At 55.2% G+C, this 22,433-nt stretch overlaps 1 protein-coding gene across 7 annotated transcripts in view; it reads right to left on the reverse strand.

Moving 5' to 3' along the window:
• Positions 1–9,752: 9,752 nt before the first annotated feature.
• The window catches only part of AGRN (agrin), a 127,658-nt gene continuing 114,977 nt past the window's right edge, over positions 9,753–22,433 (reverse strand). For all 7 annotated transcript variants that reach the window (XM_030018197.2, XM_030018199.2, XM_030018202.2 and 4 more), the window contains 6 exons: positions 21,310–21,426; positions 20,809–20,998; positions 19,951–20,038; positions 15,111–15,335; positions 14,388–14,491; positions 9,753–12,758 (listed from right to left, as the gene is read on the reverse strand). In XM_030018197.2, the coding sequence (XP_029874057.1) occupies positions 12,601–12,758; positions 14,388–14,491; positions 15,111–15,335; positions 19,951–20,038; positions 20,809–20,998; positions 21,310–21,426 (882 nt within the window). In that variant the 3' untranslated portion in view covers positions 9,753–12,600. The remainder of the gene's footprint in view (positions 12,759–14,387; positions 14,492–15,110; positions 15,336–19,950; positions 20,039–20,808; positions 20,999–21,309; positions 21,427–22,433) is intronic.

Raw genomic sequence — 22,433 nt, forward strand, 5'->3', positions numbered from 1 at the left:
CAACGTGGCCTGCACAAGCACGGTAAACCAGCGCACGCAGGACTTTTTGGCTAATCCTGATTTATCAGCTGTGCTGGAACAGCCACTGCTTCCCACCCCGGTGGCTGCAGCAGCCCTGCTTACGCTCGTTCGTAATTACAAGCAATCCGAGACTTCAAAGGGAACCACCCACAACGTGCCATAAAATCAGTGTGGACAAAGTAATTCAGCTAAGCAGTAAACTAGATTTTAAAAAGGTTCATCTGAATGCAGGGAAAAAGTTGTCAAACAAATGGACTCGGCTCTGGGTATGGGATGCCACTCAGCAGCTCTTTGTCGAGTCTGCTACAGAAATGGAAAAATTTCACCAAAGTACCAATCCCCCCAATACCATCAGCCTGCTCATTCATCGCCCCAAAAACTGGAAACTTGGGCCCTTCGGTCTCAGCGTTCCCTTCCCGGGGCAGTTTCACCCTTTTACGGGGCTGTAAGCTGCCTGCCACGCCACGCGTAACTCTCCGGGACAGGAGATGTGCAAACCTACAAGGCAGCATCTCTCCAGCCCACTTTGAGTGGGGGGGACGACACATCAGTAGCCAAAGGGGGTTTTGCACAATCACTGCTGCTGGCTAACACACCCAGCCCCATTATAGCCCTGGAGCCGACAGCGCTGTTTCACCGCTTCCACGGCCTTGGAGTCAAGAAAGAAGGTTTCTCCCATACACGCACAAGCTGGAAAGAAGAGTAACTACTCCGCACTGGGACCTGCTTCACCAGCGGTAGCAACGCTCGAAGCACCAGAACCACAGCGCAAAGAGAAATGAGGGAAAGGGCCTCCGTAACCTACCACACACGGGCACCGATTCTGCGACGGTACCGCTCAGCACTCAATCCCGCAGAATTGAGGCAACTTTTGGAGAGACAATCAGGCTCCAGAAGCTGGCATTTACTCATTTCCTCCACACCTTCCCTTCCTCCCAGCCATAGCATCCCAGGAAATGTGGCTGTAAAGAAAAAGCCTGCCCTGCAGACAGGGGCAATACACAAGCCGGCTGCCGCCTACCAAGTGCTCCAGACACCGTGCAACTCCTTTCTAGGAAAAGAAACAGGGCATTTGGGATCTGCAAGCCACAGGTCAGCAGTGGGGATGTGAGGTTTATCCACCAAGATCTCTACGTCACAGCAAAAGGCTTCTAATCGCACCTGAGCGGACGTAAGCATCAAAGCAGAGAAGGGACAGCAGTTACTCTTAGACTCCCGGGCTCTTGCCGTTCCAGAAGAACCATGATTTCCCTGTCCTTGCTGGGGGGCGGCACATCCCTGACCTCCAAACCTTTCCTGCAGTTGAGAGGTCACGTGCCAGTAAAGCTGGGAGACAGAAAGAAGTGGTCATTCTTTCAGCAAGCTGGTTTTGAGAAATAACGCAACAAGGTCCTGGCAGCAGCTTGGAGCTCAGTATTTGCAACAGCTTTATGGTTTAGGCTGACGGCAACAAACTTGGTTTATTTCTGCACCAGAGCTCGAGTCTCCCTTATGTCACACGCACGCACACTGACACATGGCCGCTGCTTTCCAGGCTGGCCCCTGCGCTCTCTAGCATGGCCTTTCCGAAGGCCATAACCAATGTGACCACCAGCCCTCGATATCTCTCCCTGCAGCGCAGTATGGCCACTGGGAGAGCTTACCGAGCAAGTCAGACACCCGGAAAGACGTTTATTTCTCCTTCCACGTGCCTGCCTTGAAAAGAAGTGGCAGGTCGCGCACACTCCAAGCCCGAGTGACAGTCCACGGCCACACTTGTATCCACACCAGCTCCCAGGATTTCCAGCTGGCGACAGCCTCGCAGCAGCCCACTGATGCAAAGCGAACGTGCAGCCACAGCGGTGGTCCTTGAAGAGAGGAACCGGCACCTTGGTTGGGATGGAGCTACTGAGAAATCACTTCCTCGCCGATCCCCCTGCTTCGCAGTACCCTCTTTCGGCACAACAGGCCAACTGTACGCTGGCTTTTAGCAGCTCCACACCGCCAGCCTTTGTAAATCAGCCCGTAAGCCCATTAATGCCAAAGTGCCCTTAATTCCAAGGGTCCCCATGCAAGCCTGAACGACCTGCAAGAAAGGATGCAGGTACGATGCTGACAGTACACAAAGCATCCGCTGTTTAGTACTTCGGTTGGGCCTTGCAGCGACCATCCCTCACGAGGGACCACTTGAGCCTCTCAAGACTCCCCCAGCACAGGTCGTGATCTCAGTAGATCCACCTGGGCAGAACCAGGCCACGGTTTGGGCCAGAGGGAGAACAGCATCAGCCAGGGTTCAGGCAGAAGAAAAAGATGCCGTACGAATCCGGTAGGCACCCTACATGGTGCTAGGCAAGAGAAGAAAGGCTGGGGCCAAGGCATCTCGCCACAACGTGGGGAAAAAGGACCTGAGCAGTGTTACAGAACCAGGAGCAGCAAATCCAGCACCCCAGTGCGCAGGTGGAAAGGATGAGGGCAACAGATTCTGGGAGCAATCAATCCCCAGCACAAAGACCGATCCACACGGCTCCGACCCCTTCTCAGCAGCAGTACTACTAGCCAGCCAGGTTTCTCAGGGCTCCTGCAAGGGCTGAGCTGGCAGCAGCGTTACAACCATTTTGCTGTCTCTAGCAGTCTGCTGCCCTAGGTAACAGCCTGACAGGGTGGGGCTAGCAAGGTATAGGCGGTGTAGACAAATATTGACTTGCCTGTGGGCACGGAGAGCACTACCAGCGCCGAGAACGAAATCCAGGGGCCCTGAGTCCCAGCCCTCTGCTTTTTGCTCCATCACCCATCAGCAAGCATGTTTCATAAGTTAATGTGGCACCGCCCAGACAAACACTGCCTCTTCCTAAACTTCTTCTGCGCGCTTCGAACCAGACACTCACAAAACGCGGCTCAGCACTTGTACAGGAAAGAGAGCCAGCGCTGGATGGCAGGGAAAGACCCAAAAAACCGTAAACCAACCAAGCCCCTGAATCCTGGCATTGCAGGAATGTGCGTGAGGAGAAGATGGATTACTACATGTTCAAGAGATGGTTGCAGTAACCCCACTCGTGACCTGCCCGTGTTGGGTCCCGTACCAACACCAAACAAGCACTCCCTGTCCTGTAACCGATCCCATTTCTCAGCTTGAAGTGACCGTCAGCTGTACGGCTGCTCCCCAGCCACCACCCTCCTCAGGGTTTTTCAAAACACGCTTGACTTCTAACAGCAACGAACGCTTTTTCGGGTCACCTTAAGGCCGTCTCCGCGAAAGGACAGACAAGAACGAAGAGCCCCCGAACCAGCTATTAAGAAAGCGGAGGGGAAGCTCTGCGTGTGACCCGGCTGCCGAGCAGGCACAGAGAGAGCCCGTCCGCTGGACGGCAATTTCCCCCTTCTGAAGCCATGGCAGAGACGGAGGAACGGAGAAGGGACGATGCCCCCGAGTCACACGAGCTCCTGCCCCGCCGCCGAGAAAAAGAGCCTGAAGCTCCGAAACGGCTTCTTGGGGAGAAGCCGGGGGAGGCACCGCCGACACACCAGATGCACCAAAGTATCTTTTTCCAGCTCGCAGCCCACAAAGATGATTTCAAGGCGGTTTTAGAGCTGGGTCCCGTTTTGCCGTCCCCTCCTCGGTACCTCCAGCACCGGTTACAGAGCCTGCTAAGACAAGATGCTTTCAGGTACCAGGCTTCTCCCGCAGGCGCGGAGCGCTCTTTCCCCCGAGGGGCCGACCCGAAAGACCCCTCGGGCCCGGGACCGAAGGCAGAGCTGGCAGCCGGTCTCCGGCCGGGGCTGCCGCTTCACCACGGCCGCCGAGTCCCGAAGAATCCCGACCGAAGCCCGCTGCCGGCACACCTACCCGCCCCTCCAGCCCGGCGAGGGGGCACAGCCGGGCGGGCGCAGCCTCTCCCGGGGGAACGGGGCAGGTCCGAACCGGTACCGGTGGCGTCCCGGTAGCCGCGGGAGCTACCGGAGCCCGGGGGTCCGGCGTGGCCGGCGTTCAGCCCTTACCTACGGGAGGTCATGACTCCGCGGAGCTCCGCGCCAGCGCAACGACCCCGACCCCGGCCCCGCACCGACTGCCCGCACCGCCGCCGCCGCCCCGGCGGGGCGTCTAAGGCTCCGGGGCCGGTGGGGAAACCCCTCCCTGTGACGCGGGGGAATCCCCGCCCTCCGCCCCGCCCGAACCGCCGGGCCGGGGAGGGAGCCGGCCCCCCGCCGCCCTCCGGGGCTCGGGGACCGGCTCCCGTCCGCCCGTCGTTACCGGACACCGGCGCCGACCTGCTCCCTTCCCACCGCAGCGGCAGGCTGCCCTCTTCCTCTTCCTCCTCTTCCTCCTCTTCCTCCTCCTCCTCTTCCTCCTTTTCCTCCTCTTCCTCCTCTTCCTTTTCCTCCTTTTCCTCCTCTTCCTCCTCTTCCTCCTCCTCTCCCTCCTTTTCCTCCTCCTCCTCTTCCTCCTTTTCCTCCTCTTCCTCCTCCTCCTCTTCCTCCTCTTCCTCCTCTTCCTCCTCCTCCTCTTCCTCCTCTTCCTCCTCTTCCTCCTCTCCCTCCTCTTCCTCCTCTCCCTCCTTCTCCTCCTCTCCCTCCTCCTCTTCCTCCTCTTCCTCCTCCTCTTCCTCCTCTTCCTCCTCTCCCTCCTTCTCCTCCTCTCCCTCCTTTTCCTCCTCTCCCTCCTCTCCCTCCTCCTCCTCTCCCTCCTTTTCCTCCCCTTCCTCTTCCTCCTCTTCCTCCTCTTCCTCCTCTCCCTCCTTCTCCTCCTCTCCCTCCTTTTCCTCCTCTCCCTCCTCTTCCTCCTTTTCCTCTTCCTCCTTTTCCTCTTCCTCCTCTTCCTCCTTTTCTGCCTCTTCCTCGCCTTCCTCGCAGAAAGCCCTGGCCTGCCGGTTCAAGGGACCAGACGCCCCAGGGAGTAAGGCGCAGCTTCCCCTCTCGCCTCCTCCCTTGGAGCCGTTCCCCTTCTGGTGCCAAAGTTCCTTCGCCCTCCAGGCCGGCGAGGATGTTTTCTGTGCTTGGTGCATCCCTCGCTCCTCGCCGGGGCAGGTCCACAGTACCCCGGTGTTGACAGGGGAGTGAGATGTCACGCCGGCAGCAATTTGAGACGGCACCGCCGTAACCCAAACGCTGTTGAAGGTCTAGATTTTGGGGTCGAGTTCACAAAGACTTGAGAGGCGTGCTACCAAGAGAAGGAAACGAGCCACCCCACACTGAGCACCCGAGGCTGGCAAGGCTCAGCAACGTTTGCTGTTACCCCCAAACGCCCCCGGCTTTGGAGTCAAGAGGGCGCGATGTCCCCAGAGCGGGTTCCCCGCTCTCATCCCAACGTCTATGGTGAGACACGGATGGTGACGCCCAAATCTTCCGCCGGGGTAAGCTGAGGTTAGGTGTGCCATAGGCACGCTCAACGCTTTATACAAATAGAGCACGTTTTGCCACCTGAAGTGTAAATTCAGAGGCCTTTCACAAACTCATGTCAAATAGACGTTGCTTCACATAAAAGACAGAAATTAACCCAAAGAAATGCCCTGAATCTGGCACCTTTCATGAATGCTGGGTGAGAAAACAAAGCCAGCTGTCCACGAGAGAGAAAAAGCCGGGATACAGCCAGCGAGCCCCCCCCCCCCGGTCTACCCGTAGTGGCAAAAATAGCAGTTTTATAACTATAATAAGACTCAGCGAATTCCATGTCTATTCGGGGAATACCCAGAGAGCTGGCAGCAGGAGCCAGCTCATTTCTCAGCGAGGAGGACTGGCGGGTTGCATAGCTTTCCTGCGTGCCACTGCATTGCTCACGGGGCAACAAGGACCGCAGAGGCCAAATAGCAACCCTGATAACAATGACCCCTGTCCTCTCCTTCCTCATTTCCCCTGCCACTGAGGCTCCTAGTCACTGGGACCTTCTTCATAGCACTGAGACTTCATTGTGAGAGACCAAACTGTGACTTCTCTGTGCGCCTGTCTCGTATGGGAGGGGGGAACAAGACCCTTTCTCAGGGCAATGCGCGTGGTCAAGGAGGGACTGCTCTTCAGCTTCTTGGTTAAAAACAGATCAAAAGAAAAACCCTGGAACAGATCTCCCCCCTTCGTGTAAGGTACTGGTTTCTAGACTACGCAACTGAGATGCAGATAACTGGTGAAAACGGTCCCCTCCTGTGAGATCTTAGCCCTCCCGTCTCCTCTCCATTGGCATGCTTTGATCCCATGGAAATAATACCCAGCAGAGAAATCCAGACTCTGGCCTGGGAGCTCTCCGCAGCCAGAACGCCCCATTTTGTCGGTGTTGGGATGGCGCCGGTCCCTCAGGTGACGTGCTGCAATAGAAATGCACCACAGCAGAGGTCTGTGCGACCCCATCTGCTCTCTAACCTGCTCAGTCTCAGCTGGGGGGAGAGGCTTTAACGGTGGCCGGGCTCTCCCCTGCTACAATTCCCCCAGCAAGGACAGATTTTTCTGGCTGCCAGGTGGTTGCTGGAAGCACCTCCTCTGCTGTGTGCCCCAGGAATGGGGGACTCCCCATATGCCCAGCATAGCTGGCCCGGAGAGCAGGAGAAGGTGGGTTTCGGCACCCAGCTCAGGTACTCTGGAGTTTGATATTCCTGCCCCAGCCCTGAGGCATTTCCTGCTGCAGGCAGAGGAGAGCATATATTTAGCTCTAATCTATATATTCTCCTGGGAATATCTACAGGGGTGGGAGAGTGGCTTGAAATGCCACGTGCTAATAGCCGGGACAATACTGGCAGCATGGCTAGGAGCGAAGAAAAGTGACGACACTCCTGGGGAAGCGTAACGTTTGCCTTGCAATTACAGAGCACGTGCCCGGGCTGGAGAATTCCCAGGGGACAGGGTGGAAGGTCCCCAGCGAGAACAGGGTTGACGTGCCACTAAAATGTGGTCACTGCTGGAGGGGGGAAGCAATCACACGGGACAGGAGGCTCGGGAGAAGCTCATCAGGAGCCTTCGTGTCCAGGCTGATCTTTGGGTTAAGACACCAGACTTTCTGCGGGGAAAGAAGTCTCTGAAGATGTTAAGTTCTGGGAACAACGCTCCCAGGTGCCTTTAATGTCTGCGGTGAGGACAGCTATGAAGATCCCATTTCAGCTGCGTCAGTCATCCAGAGGAGCCCAGTGCTACTCAAAGTCACTTATCATTTCCTCCTGAACTGTTCATCGATATAAGCACAGACTCGCACGCGTGCTCTTTCATTTGCAGGCTGGAAAGGGATAGCTGGGTACCAGAACGCAGCCACATCACGTAGCTCTCCAACAGCTGGTGCTGGGAACGCAGGGGAAGCAACTGGGATTCCAGTCTGACGGAAGGGAATTCCCCCAGGTGCGCTTTGGCCAGACACTGTGAACTAGTCCCATTCCCTCGGGTCCACACGGGGCCAGGACGTGTTTGCTAAGAAACAGCCAGGACCCTCCCGTTACATCCACCTGAGAGATGGCAGCTCAGGCAGCCCAGCACCACTGCTGCGTGCTCAGCTTCGGGAAGATGTTTGCACTCCCAGCCACAGCTGCAAGAGCTCCATCAACCCCTAAATTCAGGGCACCTAAATAGCCCCGAAATGTAGACACTGTGACAGGCTCCTTTGATGAAGAGCCAGAAAGACGGTGTTCGCGGGCCAAATTGTCTACTTCCAAATATCGCAGCCCCTTTTCTCTCTGAATAATCACATTTTCCCAGCCAGAGACACGAAAGTACATTACAGAGCAGGGTAATGGATCATTACGCTGCTCTGGCAGCTGAGGAGAGCGCAGGGAGTGGAAGCGACCAGCCCGAGGCACAGGCTGCGTCAGCAGCAGAGCGGGGAAAGAAATCCACGGTTCCTGCTCCCCACCGTACACGCTGCAAAATGGGGCCAAGCAGCCACGGAGCCGAGGAGTCCAGATTTATTAACAGCCACTTGCCCGGGCTACAGGGGAAAGGGATGTGGGGCACAAAGAGCACCCAGCAGAGATGTAGGTCTGGTCTGCCACATTCCCGAAGGACTAGCTCCCACCAGCCTGGCTAGCAGCAGCACGCTCGGGGACGAGCAAGCTAATCGGTCTCTCACTTCCCAGTAACCAGCTAAGCGCTCAGGAAGCGAGCAACTGTAAAAGGCGATACACTAGATCAAAATCCCATGGGACCGCCCTGTGAGACCATTCACACCGTCTCCGAAGCAACACACCCGCTGCCCTTCACTTCCCCTGGGTCCCCCCCATCGGCTTCCCCACCATCCCCGGCTCAGTGGTTTAAGAAGAATGGAGTAAGCTGCTTTTAGCCCCGGACTGAAGCTCCTCGGCACGGAGAGAGGCTCCCAACCGGCTGTCGGGGTTAGCCGTTCCCAGTGACTAGGGGTGCCAGAGCAAACTGGGGACGGGTAAGACCATCCAACCCCAACCGCCTTCTCCTTCTCGAAGACGCCGCCCGTTTGCCTTTGCTCCCGGCGAGCGCAGACCGGGCAGCCCGGCTCGATGCGCGCGCGGTGTGTTCCCGAGCGCGCTGAGCGGGCTGCTCTCAGGGCAAGGGCTGCCAGAAAGCGGGGCCAGGCCATTCCCCTGAGTCATGCTTGCTGCCTGCCCAAGCATGCCCCCAGCGTGGCTCCTGTCCTTCTTTCCTTCCTCTTTCCCCTCACAATAGCTTTTTCTAGCCTGTAGTAAAAAAAAAAAACAAAACCAAACCCCATCCAGCTGCCCGAGCTCAGCTTTTCCTTCTGGCCAAGACAACGATAGCTTTTTCTCCTACTGCTTTGCAGCGAGCTGGCAAAACGCCTGCGAAAGAGGTACTGACTTTGCAAGTCCGTGCCTGTCGTGGCATAATAAGGTCATTGTCAAGAAGACGCTGCACCGGGAGGCTGATCTTGAGCAAAACGTGGCCCCAGTTGTGAGTTGTGCAACCCCTGCGGCTGTTCAAACACTGGCCTCATTGTTTGCCATTGTGAGTCTTCGGCGTCTCGGTGTCCACTGAAAAGCCAGTTCCTACCGAGCTGGTGCAGACACCAATCAAACGTGCATCATTGCTGGATATCGGAATGACTTCATTTGCTAAATTAGCTGCCTCCCAAACGGGAGGAAACCCACGTTCTTTTCTCACTTCGCGCCACTTGGATGAACGTGAGCTCTTTGAGCAAAATTCTCCACCTCCCACCTTCTTTTCTTGCAGACAGATGAAGCTGCAGAGATCAGAGAGCTAGGGCTCTGGCCAGGTGGAAAGGCCCCATTAGGAAGACCTGTTTAGAGCAGGAACGTAGGTGCTGGTACATCTCAAACCACATCCCGCTTGCACGCTCGCGACTGATTTTCCATGGCTCCTCAGTTTACAGAGGATAAAACCCAGGGGAAACTGCTGCCACCAGTGAGAAGCAGGCCACAGAAGCATCACTTCAGTCTTGTCGACACGATGCGATGTCAACGGGATACAAAGCCTCTTTTGAAAATGCTCCCTAAGAAGAGGTGATGAAAGCAGGCATGGCAAAGAAGGAAAAGCTAGTGGATAACTTGAAGAGGTGAAACCATTCGGGATGGCCACGGAGGAGGGGAAGTAAAGACACGCAGGAGTCTTTCTCCTGCAAACGCTGGGTGGATAGGATCGCGGTTGGCATTCATAAAGAGGCCGCATTTAGAAGATACAGCAGGTACCTGCACGAGCCACCGGTTCTAAGGGAAATGGAGAGCAAGATACTGGTTTGACTTCACACAGTATCTGCCCAGGAGACAGACGGACACCAGCGAGCAAGCGTGAGGCACACAGTACAAAAAGAATAAAAAAGCAATAGGCCCCTTAAAAACATATTTAATAGTTTTCAAACTTTATTTCATGGTGATTGACGAAAGACACAAGTTAGTAATGGTTATATCATGCTGCTCCTCTACTGTGCATTGCCCTTCAGAATTCATACAGCAGTTCACAATGGTCATTAATTTACCCTATAAATGAAGCCACATGGACATCTTTTTTTTTAAAAAAGCAAAAAAAAAAAACCAGAAAAAAAACAAACCTCAATGTCTTTTTTTTTTTGTACATACATGTTATAAATGCTATTAAAAATAAAGCCGAAGTTAAGTGCACAGCCCCTAGGGAGCACTGCTGAATCTGACCTTGGTTCAAGATGCTTGACAACGAGGACGCAAGGTCCTGTTTTAAGGCATTTCCAAGCCCCAGCAAAAGCAGACAGAGTTTTTGTTTTTGTTTAGTTGGTTTTTTTGCAGTGACCCTGGCTTCATTTCAGTGGCATTCTAGAAAATTAGCAGCTTCCTCTGTGCATGCCCCTCTCCCTCTGGAGTTGGCACATCCAGCCCTCAGTCTCAGCCAACGCGGTTGCATTGCCCAGCAAAAATTCACGTTCTCAAAACAGAGATCGAAGGTCTCACACTTCCCTCCCATCCCACCCCATCCTGCAGTCTTAGTTAGCCCCTGTCTATCTCCACCTCGTGATCAAAATACAGCAGTCCATCCCTTTCACAACACAGTCACAGTACTCCCCACCAGGAACCACAATTTATATAAACAGTAGCCACTTAAAATGTGGTATTGCCACACACACACACAGAGCCACACACACAGAGAGCGGAGTCTCCATCCCACAGCGGGCGCAGCCCCCCGTGAAATATTTAACCACTGGATTTTTAGAGGAATGTCAATAGATTAGGCATAGATTGGGGTAGATTTCTTTTAATTAAAAAAAAAAAAAAAACCAAGAAGAAAGAAAAAAGAAACCCAAGTGGTTTTACACAACGTTCTTCCCCTTTGTTACATCCGTGTTCAGAGCTCACCCTGAGAAAACTAATTTGACTTTTCATGGCTCAAAATTTAGTGCCAAGAAACAACATTTTTAAAGGTGTGCTACTTTGTAAAGGTACGCTACCAGGTGTGCTAGAAAGTTAGGGTAAAACTGCAAAATGATGGTCCCCTGGATATTAATTAATATTTGATACCTTGCGGGATCCTTCAGATTAATTCTGTACACTCCATAAAGCTGGTTTTACACAGAGCAACGCCAGCTGCCATCTCAGGGTGGGAAAGGGACACAGGTGTGTTCCAGTAGTGGAAAGGGACATAGATGCTACACAGCATCAGTAAATTCTTCCCATGGAGAAGGAACCTGAATGGAGTGGGTCATTTCTTTCGTAGCTGCAATCCGTTTGCTCTTCTCCTGCTCACAGGAGATTCAGTGTTTGCATGCAAATGTGTGCTGGTTGACAGACACTCGCACACACGCGTACATTCATTCAGAAACACACATACTGGCTTTGTAACTGGCACCACAGTATTTGCTTTCAAGATTTGCACGGAGGAAGAAAATACTTAAAACACCTCCTCCCAAACACTACTGCCTCGACAGCTGACTCGCGCCCCGTTCCCATTGAAGCTATTGCTGCTGGGCTAGCAGTACCCAGAGGAGCTTTGATCGTGGCGTGGAAGACCCTGCATTGCACTGGGCATTGCGAAAACTTGAAGTCAAAAGGTAAAACTCCAATTACTCTTCCTGGGAGAGGCTCTAATACCAGCTCTACAGAGATTCACGTGCTGGCCAGCTGCAAGCATCCTCATGGTAGACAGAGGGCAAGTCATGCCCGGAGGCTGGAAAACAGACATGGGTCATGGAAGGACACATCCAACAGATTTTTTTTTAGTGAAAAGGGACCCAGTCCCCGTGCCCTCGCAGCCCGCTTGACGGTGCTGGAAGAGGGAGAGCACTTCCAGCTCTCGAAGACGTGCTGCAAGTTCTCACCGGTGCACGGGAGGGCAACGCTTGGTACACAGAAGCTCTTGGGAAGAGCAGCCAGGGCAAGCAGGTGGTTAGGACACGTCTGGATAAACACAAAGCGTGGAAATGAGGTTTCACAGCTGCTTCTGCACATGTCCAAGAGGAGGAGGAGGAGAGCCGACAGAGAAATCAACATTTCCCCCACAGCACCTCTCAGTCCAGCAAACAGTCATAAGACAACCAAAGAGCAATGCTTTTCTGCCTGCTCAGAGCAGACCTTGGTCTCTCTTCCAGTGCATGGCATCCCTGATTTTAACAGAGCATAAAGGAGAAAAGCACTTGAGATTCTTACACACATAAATTATAGTGAGAGGAAGGGAGGGAGGAGGGAGATAGGGTGAACACAGGGCCGGGAGAAGGCTTGGCAGAGCCAGACCCCAAAGCGGGGTGGTAATTCCCGCTTCTCCGGTGGCCTCTTCCCTGCTCAGCCAGCACTGCAGAGAGGACTTTGGGGCCAGGCCTGAGATGGGAAAGCAGGGAATCCACGAAGGCCACAGGTCTCGCCAGCACCAGCATCCTTTCCCCCGTGGGCGTGAACAACGACCCAAGAACAGAAGTAAGGAGGGGGAACAATAACCCAAAAAGAAGCTTCAAGTATGAATAAGATTTACAATGCAGGTGCAATAGGGAAGTTCTTCTGTCACTTCTTGGAGACTTGGTTCAAGGTTTGTTCTTTGTTGCTGCTGTTTGATTAGAGTCTGACTGACCTGGATAGACGGCAACCGAACAAATAACCCAAAAGAAAAAGGTGTTTCCTCCCCTCCCTTTCCCCCCTCCCCCCAAAATATAAAAAGCAATAAGTTTACAAAAATAGAAAATAATTACAGCAATAGGCAGGAGGGAGGGAAGGAGAAGGAAGGGTCCCTGGGGGTCTATTTGGCTGAGCAGTGTAATATCGTGGGGTTGTTTAAAGCGTCCTCCACCAGATGCAGTTCTTGGCGGTCGACAATCACGTCCCTTATGCAGCCAATAAAGCCAGTGCTGTAGGCTTTGGGCAGCTTGTGAGCCACACTCAGCTTCTCCATTCCCCCTGCAAGAGAAAGCACAGAAGGTCGGGTGGGAGGACAAAGGACACGCTGCTGTACGGGCCAGCAGCACACTCACGTGCACACACACGGAGTGCAGGTGCTGCTGGGAACGCCCTCCTCAACATGGGGGGAAAACCTCTTCCCTGGCCAGTATTTATTTTCACTTACATCGGAGAAAGGCCATTTCCAACTCATACATAAAGGTTTCCTGAAGACACTTACAACAGTAACTTGCATTCCAAAATACCAATTCAACTTAAAATACTTCATTTCCTTGGAGGTTGCTCCCAAATTCAAACTGAATTTTATTTCAGTTACCGAAATGTCAACTATGGCTCACGACAGGCCCTGAAATTACGAAGGGCTGATTGCGAACAAAACCTTTGGAAGAGCCAGTGAGGAAGCCAAGCAAAAATTTCTCCTGGAAAAACTTCTTCTTCCACATAACTTCTAAGTTGATTTCAGAATGAGGAATGGCATCTGGAATACTGTCTTTTCAGAGGTAAGGCTACGTTTCTGAGTATGAACTCCTTGTAAGTCAGGTTAGACCTGAAACTACGGGCTTAGACTGGGAAAATAAGAACAGATGCTTCCAAAAAGTGTAAATAGATTCTAATTCACTGTTTCTTCACTACAGATGATCAAAATCCCCAGATGAACATTTCTGTCCATTGATTTCTGTGGTCCTTGTGCCCCCTCGCAATCATGAACCCTAGGACTGTGCCTGAGGAGGAGCCCACTCCTGAACTTAGGGATGGAGAGCCGAGTCATGCAAGTTCCTCAAGGGACGAACGAAGCCCAGGACCTGCAGCATGCCCTGCCGCTGGGCATCCTTCCGTCACCCCTTCGGGCTCCAAAAAGGACTTCACTATCCTCTTACTTCAGATTAGTACTGGTTGTAGTTAAGCACAATTATCCTACGCTGGTGGGTGGATTTCTCGCCTATTTGAGCTGTTACAGGACAAATCTAGCCTCTGCGCTGACAGATCTGCCCCAAGTAGCGTGAGATAGATGCAATGGGCCAAACTCTGTCTGCAGGATCAAAATACTTATGTCAACACAAATGGAACTGACTCTGCCGCACACAAGGGCACCTTCTGGCATATCTGCTTATTCTGTTATGCAAATAAAGCAACATTTAAAATTTGGGTATTTACGTATTTTCAGGCAGAAGTACCCTTCTCTCAATTCAGCCATTTCACTTTCGGGAACCAGAGTTAGCCCAGCAAGCAACATTTGGGAGGCTCGTGAACTAAGAGAGGCTCCCACGCGTGAGGGAATTCGGCAGGTGGGAGCACTCCCAGTTTGAAGAGGGAGGGGGTTCTCCATGCCATCGGCAGCAGGGGATCCAGAGCCGCAGGCCAGCTAACGGCTCTCTTCAGGGGACGTGGCCACATGGAAAGGACTGGAATTTGGTAAAGCCAACCCTTCGTCCCTCAGCTGTCACCAGCATCCTGCCCTAGTAGGCAGAGAACAAGCAGGGGACTTTTTAGGTCAAACTTGTCAAAAAGTCACCTGCGAGGCAAAGGTGTTCCATCGAAACAAGTGAGGGAGCGTCAACGTCCCAGCTCCAGCTCTGAGCCCCTCAGCAAGGGGCGCGGAGGAGGTTCACCCTTTCCACACCGACTTACCCAGCCACAGGGCCCCATCTGTATCTAGCTGTGTCGCGCCAAGCGGAGAAGAGCCAGCAATGGGGGCTTCGTTGCCGACTTGAAGGGAACCTTCTCTCTGTACCCTGCTCCCGGAGGGAAGGAAGAAGCAACGCAAGACGATTAGCAACCTCAGAGGAAAAACCCAGAGCCGTCCCTCTGCTTTACGCCAAATCTAGACACCGGGCATCATCGGCCCTTCTCCACCTGGAGAGGAGCGGGGTCAGGCCGGGTAGCACGGCCGGCGGCGAGCGCTCCCCTCCAGCATCCCCTGGGCATCCTGCAGCCCCTGCCAGCGGTCAACCACAGCTTCCTCCCGCACCCTCCAGACCCATCAGCAGAAATCCCTGGCATGCCAGCCGCATGATCCGCTCACCACTCCCGCCACCAATAAAAATAAAAGGGACAGCTCGGGCTCGACGCGAACAGAATGTCAAACCCTCAGCCAGCTAAAATAAAAGGCACGAACCTTTCGTACCTCCTCGAGCCTGCCCCTCTGACATTTCCAGGCGTGTTACAACACGCACCCCTCCAACGCGGCACTGCCCACATGCCTCTCCTCTATTATTATCCAAGAAGAGGAGTGACCCTCGGGGATCACAGGGCACGGAGCCACGGCCATGACTCAGGCTCCCTAGTTCACAGCTTGCCCATCCCAGAGCAATCTGCCACGGTCCTGCTCTCCCCTCCCGCTCGCCTTCGCACCTGTATGCTTTGATATGAATCCACTGGTTGGTGTTGACCGGGACCGTGGATCGTAGGACGACGGGCTTGGAGCCGAGGTCGTAGGTCATTTGTACGAAGCCATCCACTATGGCGAGGGCGATGTAGTCTGATCGCTCCAGCCCCTTCCCACTCCACAGGATCAGCCCCTGAGTGGCTTCTGTTTTGATGCTTAGTTCAAAGTGGTTCGACTGCAAGGCCTTCTCGCTGCACGGTGAGATGGGAGCAGGGGAGAAGACAAGAGCAGAGTTAGAAACACGGCTACAAGAGCAACAGGCAGCCAGCCAGCTCCTCAGAGCAGCCTTCTCTGTTCCCAGCCGACTAGTTCACCTGCCGAGGACAACCTTCAACCGACCTCTGGCATCAGGCTATGCATGGGGTCGCAGTCCCTACCCGCTGCGCTTGAGGGGTCGCAGCCTTTGCAATGTCCCAGGCCTGCTCAGAAAGCCTGGTGCGTGGCGGGGAGAGCAGATGGAAAGCTTTAAACCAGGCCACAGGATCAAAGAAATGGCCCTCTGGAGGTCTCTAACCCAGCGCCCACTCAGAGCAGGACCGTTGCCAGCGCTAGATGAGGGCAGCTGTGGCTCTGCCCAGCTGAGCTTGGGAACACCAAGACTGGAGCTCCTCCATCGTCCTGCTGACCTGAGCAGGGGCTTCACTGTTCTCCTGGGGATGAGGTGTTTTCCCCAACATCCAGCTTGAACCTCCAAAGACACAGTATGGGGCTACAGCCCCTTGCTTTTGCCCTCCATGGAGCATAAAGCTCAGACACATCAAGCCCTGCAAGCTGTGACACGCAAGTCTTGGTTTTGCCTCCTTATGTGCAGGCGCTGAAGGAAGAGGTCTGTTACGTGGGCTGGTGAACAGCACCGGGCTGGCCCCGATGTGGCCAGCAGAAGGGTTTTCCCCACAGAGCTGCCTTTGATTTGAGAGAGGTCAGAACAAAGAGGGCTCTATTGGCCAGATCAGGAGATCTGCGGGCAGCAGCTGAGCTGGGGTCAACACCATTTGACCATCCTGCTGGCAAGCATCCGAGGTGCAAGCAGAGCTGGGCTGCCTGGGGACCACGGCTCCCCATACCATCACGACACAGCCATCAGCCTCGGAGGCATTTGCTCTACCACTGCCTCTGCTTGACCAAAGACCGACAGGAACCCAAAGGCTGAGGACTGTGAGATGATGAGCACCCTGCAGTTCGAAGGGGATGGAGACCGTCCATAGAGGCAGCAAAGCCTTCTTTCTCCTAGATACGGTGTCTTTTCCTAAGGGTGGAGTGAAGGAAGGACAGGATTTACCCCACATTGGCATCCCCACCTTTGCTCAGTCCCTTTTGGAACAGGCAAAAGGGGCTTGGCAACGGGTGACGTCAGCACATGGAGTCGCCATCCATTCTCCTGGGATGCTCCGAGACATACTGCTGACACATGTGCACACATAGACCAGACAACATGGGCAACACAGAGAGCTTTTTATTCCCAAGGGACACTGCGTCCAAAGGGCTGGACGAGGGCTGGACTGTCAAGGCAACTCAGCCTCTCCGTTCACCCACGGCTATTTGCTGTCTAGGTCCCCCAGGAGCGAGGGCCAGAGCTGGAGCTGCACAGGAGCTGCTGTTCCTATGCTGGAAGGACAGGGCTTCCTTCATGTTTACTCTCATCATCTGCAGAACTGCATCCCTTACAAATAAAAAGCCAAGGGTATGGACACACAGAACACACACAGAGACAGAGACATGCTGAGGCAGCAACAGCAGAGCACGAGATACAAGAGCTGAAAGCCTGGCACAGACTCACCTGGGCTCCGCAGGATAGTCCAGCGCTTCGGGACTTAGATGCAGGAAGAAAGGGGAGCATGCGATAAGCGCAGGACAGCGGAGGAGACCCTTCCCTCCCACCCCGCTCACAGACAGGGCACAGCCCTGCTCAACGGCGGCACTTCTTCACCCTACACAACGGCCAAGCTGAGAAAACCGCCCAGCATGAGCAGGAAGCCTCAGCCACTTGGAGCCGAGCTTCCTAAAGCCAGCGAGGCAAGTTTGCAAGTTGTCGCTTAGCCAGGGTGAGCGTAAGAATGCCGACGAGTGAATACAGCCCTGTCCCAGCGGTGCGGGGACTCTGCCGTGCTCTCCAGGGCCAGGACTATCAGTGTTCCCGCTAATCGCCCACGCTGCCCTGCTGGGATGTGTATCCCAGGACAGGACAGAGGGCAGCGCTGCTGGGAGAAGGGAACTTTTGGTCCACGGCCCTGCACGAGGACCCTTTCCCCGGGCAGACCTGCGGGCAGGTCTCAGGCTGGCTCTTTGGGATGCTGCGGAATGGGCTCCCGTCTAGCCAGATAGCTGAATTGTCACGTAAGGGCTCTGAGTCAGCCGTGGGGCACTTGGGCAGCAGGGCGTGCGTGGAGAAGGGGAAACCCAGGATTACAGCTGTCCTGCTGGCACCGCCTGCAAGCGGTAGGGGCTAGGGGCCCGGCATTACAATCAGCTCTAACTAGATGTATATATAAAAATGTACATTCAAAAAAAAAAAAAAAAAAAGTACCGGCATGTCATGGCCAGCAGAGCCCAGAGAAGCAATTGGAGTGTTAGCCCTGCCCAAGGCACACCCCGGTGTCGGCCTGGAGGCAGAAGAAACTACTTTTTATGGGCAGCCCAATGGGTCCTTCAGCTTTGGCGGGGCTAGTGAGTGCCGCTGCCAAATCCCGGCAGAAGGATCTGGGGAGAAGTGCTAAGCTCCCTTGCAGGAAGGAGCATGCACAGCCAAAATAGGCTGGTTCAGGCAGGGAGAAGGCTGGGAACGGTGACCTTCCCTTTGCAGAGCACTGGGAGAGGCAGGACGCAAACGTAGCAGCTTTCTGCTCGTCTGCAGGGATGTGGCTCAAGTCCGTGCAGAGGGACAGCTGGGCACTCTGCCACGTGGCAGAGTTGTCGTGCAGGCCACTACATGCCTTTTGTTGCTGTAGGGCACTGTCTAGCTTAGGAGGATGCTTGGCTCCTAAAAAGCCCTTTCCGAAACACCGGAGCACCTCCCAAACTATTAGTGAACATGCGGGTGATGGACTCTGTGGCTCTCCAGGTGTTGGCATGCATGCATGCAACGCAACGGCCTCCCGAGCCTCTGTCTGACCCCAGCTTGTAGAAAATGAGGTGAAATGGGGATGTGACAGGCAGGTATCACTCCAACTCTCCCCCACACAGTGGGGAACACGGCTGCATGAACCAGTGCTTTTCTTCTACTCCTGCTGCTCAGCAAGACAGACAGACAGCAAATCAAAGCTGTCAAGCCCGCTCCAGGGAAGAAGCCCTTCTCCCCATCCACCTGCCCAGGCCCTTCTTCTGCCCCCCCCTGCCTGCACTGCACGTTGTGAGGGGTTCCCCCTGACTGGGGAACATTCTCCTAGCGCCCAGCTTCGCCTCCTCGCTACGGCAGTACTGGAAAAATCAGGGCAGGATTAGCATCCCTTATTTCCATCGCCAGTGCCTTTGCCGCCGATGGAAGAGGTAACTTTCCTCCTCTCCGCTCACCCACTTAAACTAAGGCTAAGTTGTAGCATCCTGCTGGGACAAAGCCTGACTGCAGCAGAGCCAGGCAGCGTAGCTCCTGCTGCATCTTGGCTGTGATTTGGGCCCCCGTACAGCCGCAACGGGCTGCGGTCAGTACCTGGGTCCTGCTCCCCCTGAGATGGGAACGCCTGCCCGTGACAGAGCCCTGGGGCAGTGCCCGTATTCCTCCTCCCACACCTGCCCTGCGCTGCCCTGCGGCTGGGCTGGTGGTCAGGGTGGCAATGGGAGACGTGGTGGAAGGCAGATGGCTGCAGGGAAGAGCTGGGCGGCAGGGAGGACTGTACTTACGCGGGGATCTCATTGGTCAGGTGGCTTGAAAACAAAGAAACAAGGACATTGAGAAGAGACGGACAGACAGAGACTGACAAACAACAGCTCAACACAGATGCCCTCCCCAGGCAGGGCGTTAGGGCAGCAAGGAACCCGAGGGTTGTAAGAGGCAGATGGACGGAGCGTAATCCAATACCCTGTCCCAGTGCCACGGAGCTGGGAATTAACCACGGGGGCTGTAGGAGCACAGCGCTGAGGAAGGGTACTGAGCCAGACTGCTGTGCACCACGAGTCTCCTGCAGGAGAAATATCCAGCCCAGAGGCTGAAGAAAAGCTCAGTCAGCAGCTGCGTAGCGGGCTCTGCTTATCTTGAGAGAGAAGCCCCAGGGACAGAGACCACAGGGTCCAAACACGTACCCCTAGCCCATGGGGTCAGGGTCGAGCAGATGCCGGAGAAGGTTAGCCAGATCCCACAGCAGCGACGGCCCGTTCCTGCTGGCAGAACCGACCCTTGCTGCACAAACAGCCAGGCAGACAAAGGAGCTGGCAGACAGGCATAAATTAAACCACAGGCGGAGCTACCTCTCCCCTCAGCACAGCTCACCCAGCCCGCGAGCCATTCCTGAGGACGTGGGCAAAGAAAGGCACCAGCCAGGAGCAGGGCACAGGCCACACGAACCATCTTCATGGGGTGCACTCAGCCAGCTTCAGCCCGCTCCCAAACCAGACTATGCTAACCCAGAAGGTGGCCCAAACGCTGTAGAACGAGACCATCCAGACCTGAAGCTGGCCAGGCGCTGCCGTTATGGGGAAAGCTCTCTGCCAACAAAGGAGCTTTAGAGGTAAGGGCTGGAAGCCACTGCTCACGGCCCTGGTTTGGCTTGCCCCTCTTTGCGCGCTGTACTTGGATTTCTTCAACCCTAGCTCTTCCTCCTGCTAACAGCCCTAACTCCTTCTTTTGACCTTGGTTCAGCTCCGCAGCCAAGTTACCTCTTTGTCACGGCATTGTGGTACTCCATATACGTCCTACCATCAAAAGCGACGGCCTCTGCATCTCCAGCAGCCTTCTCAATGATCACTGGAGGTGGGAAAAAGAAGAGCTGTCAGGCAACGTAGCACGACCTGTCTGTACTTGGAGACTAGGAAAATCCCCCTTTACACTGAGCGTTCGTAACAGGACGAAGGCATGCACAAACCTGCCATCCCTTGGGGCATGTCAGCACTGTGACACTCTAAGCAAGCCCCTGGAAAGGTTTGCTGTGGCTTTAGAGCCCGTGAGTTTGGACCATCTCCCTGTTTTGCAGCCAACTGTCACGAAATCTGCAGCCTTGTTGGCTTCCTGGCTGAAGCTGGGGAGGAACCTGCGCTTGGTGATGGCCCAAGCGCTAAACTCAGGGAGGTAGGAGGAAAAAAACCCTGATCTGGAGGCAGCTAGGCATTGCTCAGGTCCTCCAGGTGAATGTGCTACAGCACTAAACCACGTTTCCCTGCCCCAGGCTGCTTCAAGTGACTGCAGCAACGTACAACAGGATCAGATGGGAGGAGGTGACAGGGCTGGGTGATCTACCCATGGGCAGCAGCATTCGCCCTGCTGCGTGCGGTGTAACGCCTGCATTTCTGCAAAACGGCATAACCCCAACTTCGCAGCTGCACAACAGTGCCAGCCTGCAAATGCCACAGCTTGTTTCCCCTTGGATCCCTCCCAGCAGTCACAACGAGGACAAGACCTCAGGCTTGGCCTAAGTGATGCGCCGTCCTGCTGCCACCAGCTAATCATCAAAGCAATTTCATTGCCATGTCTGGCTAGCGGGTGAGGGTCCGTGTCCAGCCCTACCCTGGCAGTCTCACCTTTCTCGCAGTGAGCGCCGGAGAAGCCCCTCTGGCAGGCACACTCGTAGCTCTCTAGCCGGGGGCTGCAAGTGCCTCCGTTCTGGCAAGGATTGGGTTTCTGGGTACAGGGATGGCCTCGGAAGGGGGAGATCTCAATGGCACTGCGGATGTTCTGCTCCTTCAGCACGGGCACCCCCTTGACGGAGATCTGGCAGATACAAGCGAGGGGAAGCGCAAGAGTCAGCCTTCACTGCCCCACTTCTCTGCGGGGCCGGCGGGGGGGGGGACAGAGGCCAGTATCCTCTGGAAATGGATGGAAATCCAGCCCCAAGCCCCACGTGTTCCTGTGACGCCCACCCGCCTCCTCTTCTGCCACCCACCGCTGCCACTTTTCAACTGGGTATGCCCCCCCGCCCCGCCGCACACGTGGACCCACGCTGCCTGTCCTCCAGCGATGCCAGTGCGGATGGCACATCTCCCAGCCAGATACCTGTCCCAGGCTGCCCGGTAGGACCTTACCCTCTGCACCGCTCCATCGAAACTGGTGGAGATGGCGGCCGCTCGAGCTAGCTTGCTGAAATCAGGGGCTCCCCCCACATAAAATGGCTCCTTCAGGTTCAGGAAGGTGTGAGGCACCTGGGGAGGAGAGGGAAGAAGGTGAGATGGAGAAGATGTCAGGCTATCCTTAAGCTGCAAGTTGGGCATTTGGCCCAGCTCCGTGGGGACTAGAGGAGGTTGCGAGCAGGGCAGCGCTGCAGGCAGAGCAGGCACCCGTGCACAACCAGAAACCAGGCTGGTGGGAAAGCAAGCAACACCCGCCTGTTCCCCCCCACTCCCTGCCTTCCTCCCTCAAGTCATGGGCTGTGTCCTGGGGCAGGGCTGGCGTGGGATACCGCCGGCCATCTCTGCAGAGGCGGGAGCAGAAAAGCCCCTCGGAAAGCATGCCGGAGTCCAGCAAGCAGGACAACCCTGCCCTAGGGCGGGCAGGCGGGCAGGAGATGGGCAGGCTGGGCTCAGCATCCCACTTGGGACCAGGTTCCTACCTTCTCCTCCGTTCCCTCTACTGCTCCTGTCCCTGCCAGCCACCCTGCAACCCTCTGCCTTCCTGGCCGGCCACCGGGACCTGCAGCCGGCCACCGGGAACCGCAGCCGGCCACCAGCCACGGCACTGCCGGGGTGAGCCGCTGCCGAGCCCAGGGAGAGGATGAGCTCCACGGATCTGGCACCAAACCGGGCTGCGTAAAGGGCGCTTGGGAGAAAGGAGCCTCCAGCGAACCTCCTCGTGCCAAGCTGCAAGGTCTTGCCTGCCAGCAGGCACACAAGTTAAAGGTTTTCTGTGAATTTAGTTTTGTGGAGATGCTGTTCTAATGCTCTCAGGCGTTTTGCGTGGCCTCTGGTTTTGCGTGGCCCCCAAAACCGAGTAAACTAATACTGCTTCAGTCTCGCCAGGGCTAATGTTTAAACCCAAACGCATACCAGAGGGATTCAGCTTGGGCTCATCCGGCTGCTACAGGTCCCCTACAGCAAATGGCTAGAGTAGGTTCTCCTGCATCTCATGTGGCTGTGTGTTTGGAGGAGAAAGACTCCCTCCTTGCTGTCACCCTGCAGCCCCAACCGCACAGCACGGAAAGTCCCGGGTGAGT

The sequence above is a fragment of the Aquila chrysaetos genome, chromosome 6, assembly GCF_900496995.4.
Source record: "Aquila chrysaetos chrysaetos chromosome 6, bAquChr1.4, whole genome shotgun sequence".
In the NCBI taxonomy this organism is placed as follows: Eukaryota; Metazoa; Chordata; class Aves; order Accipitriformes; family Accipitridae; genus Aquila; species Aquila chrysaetos.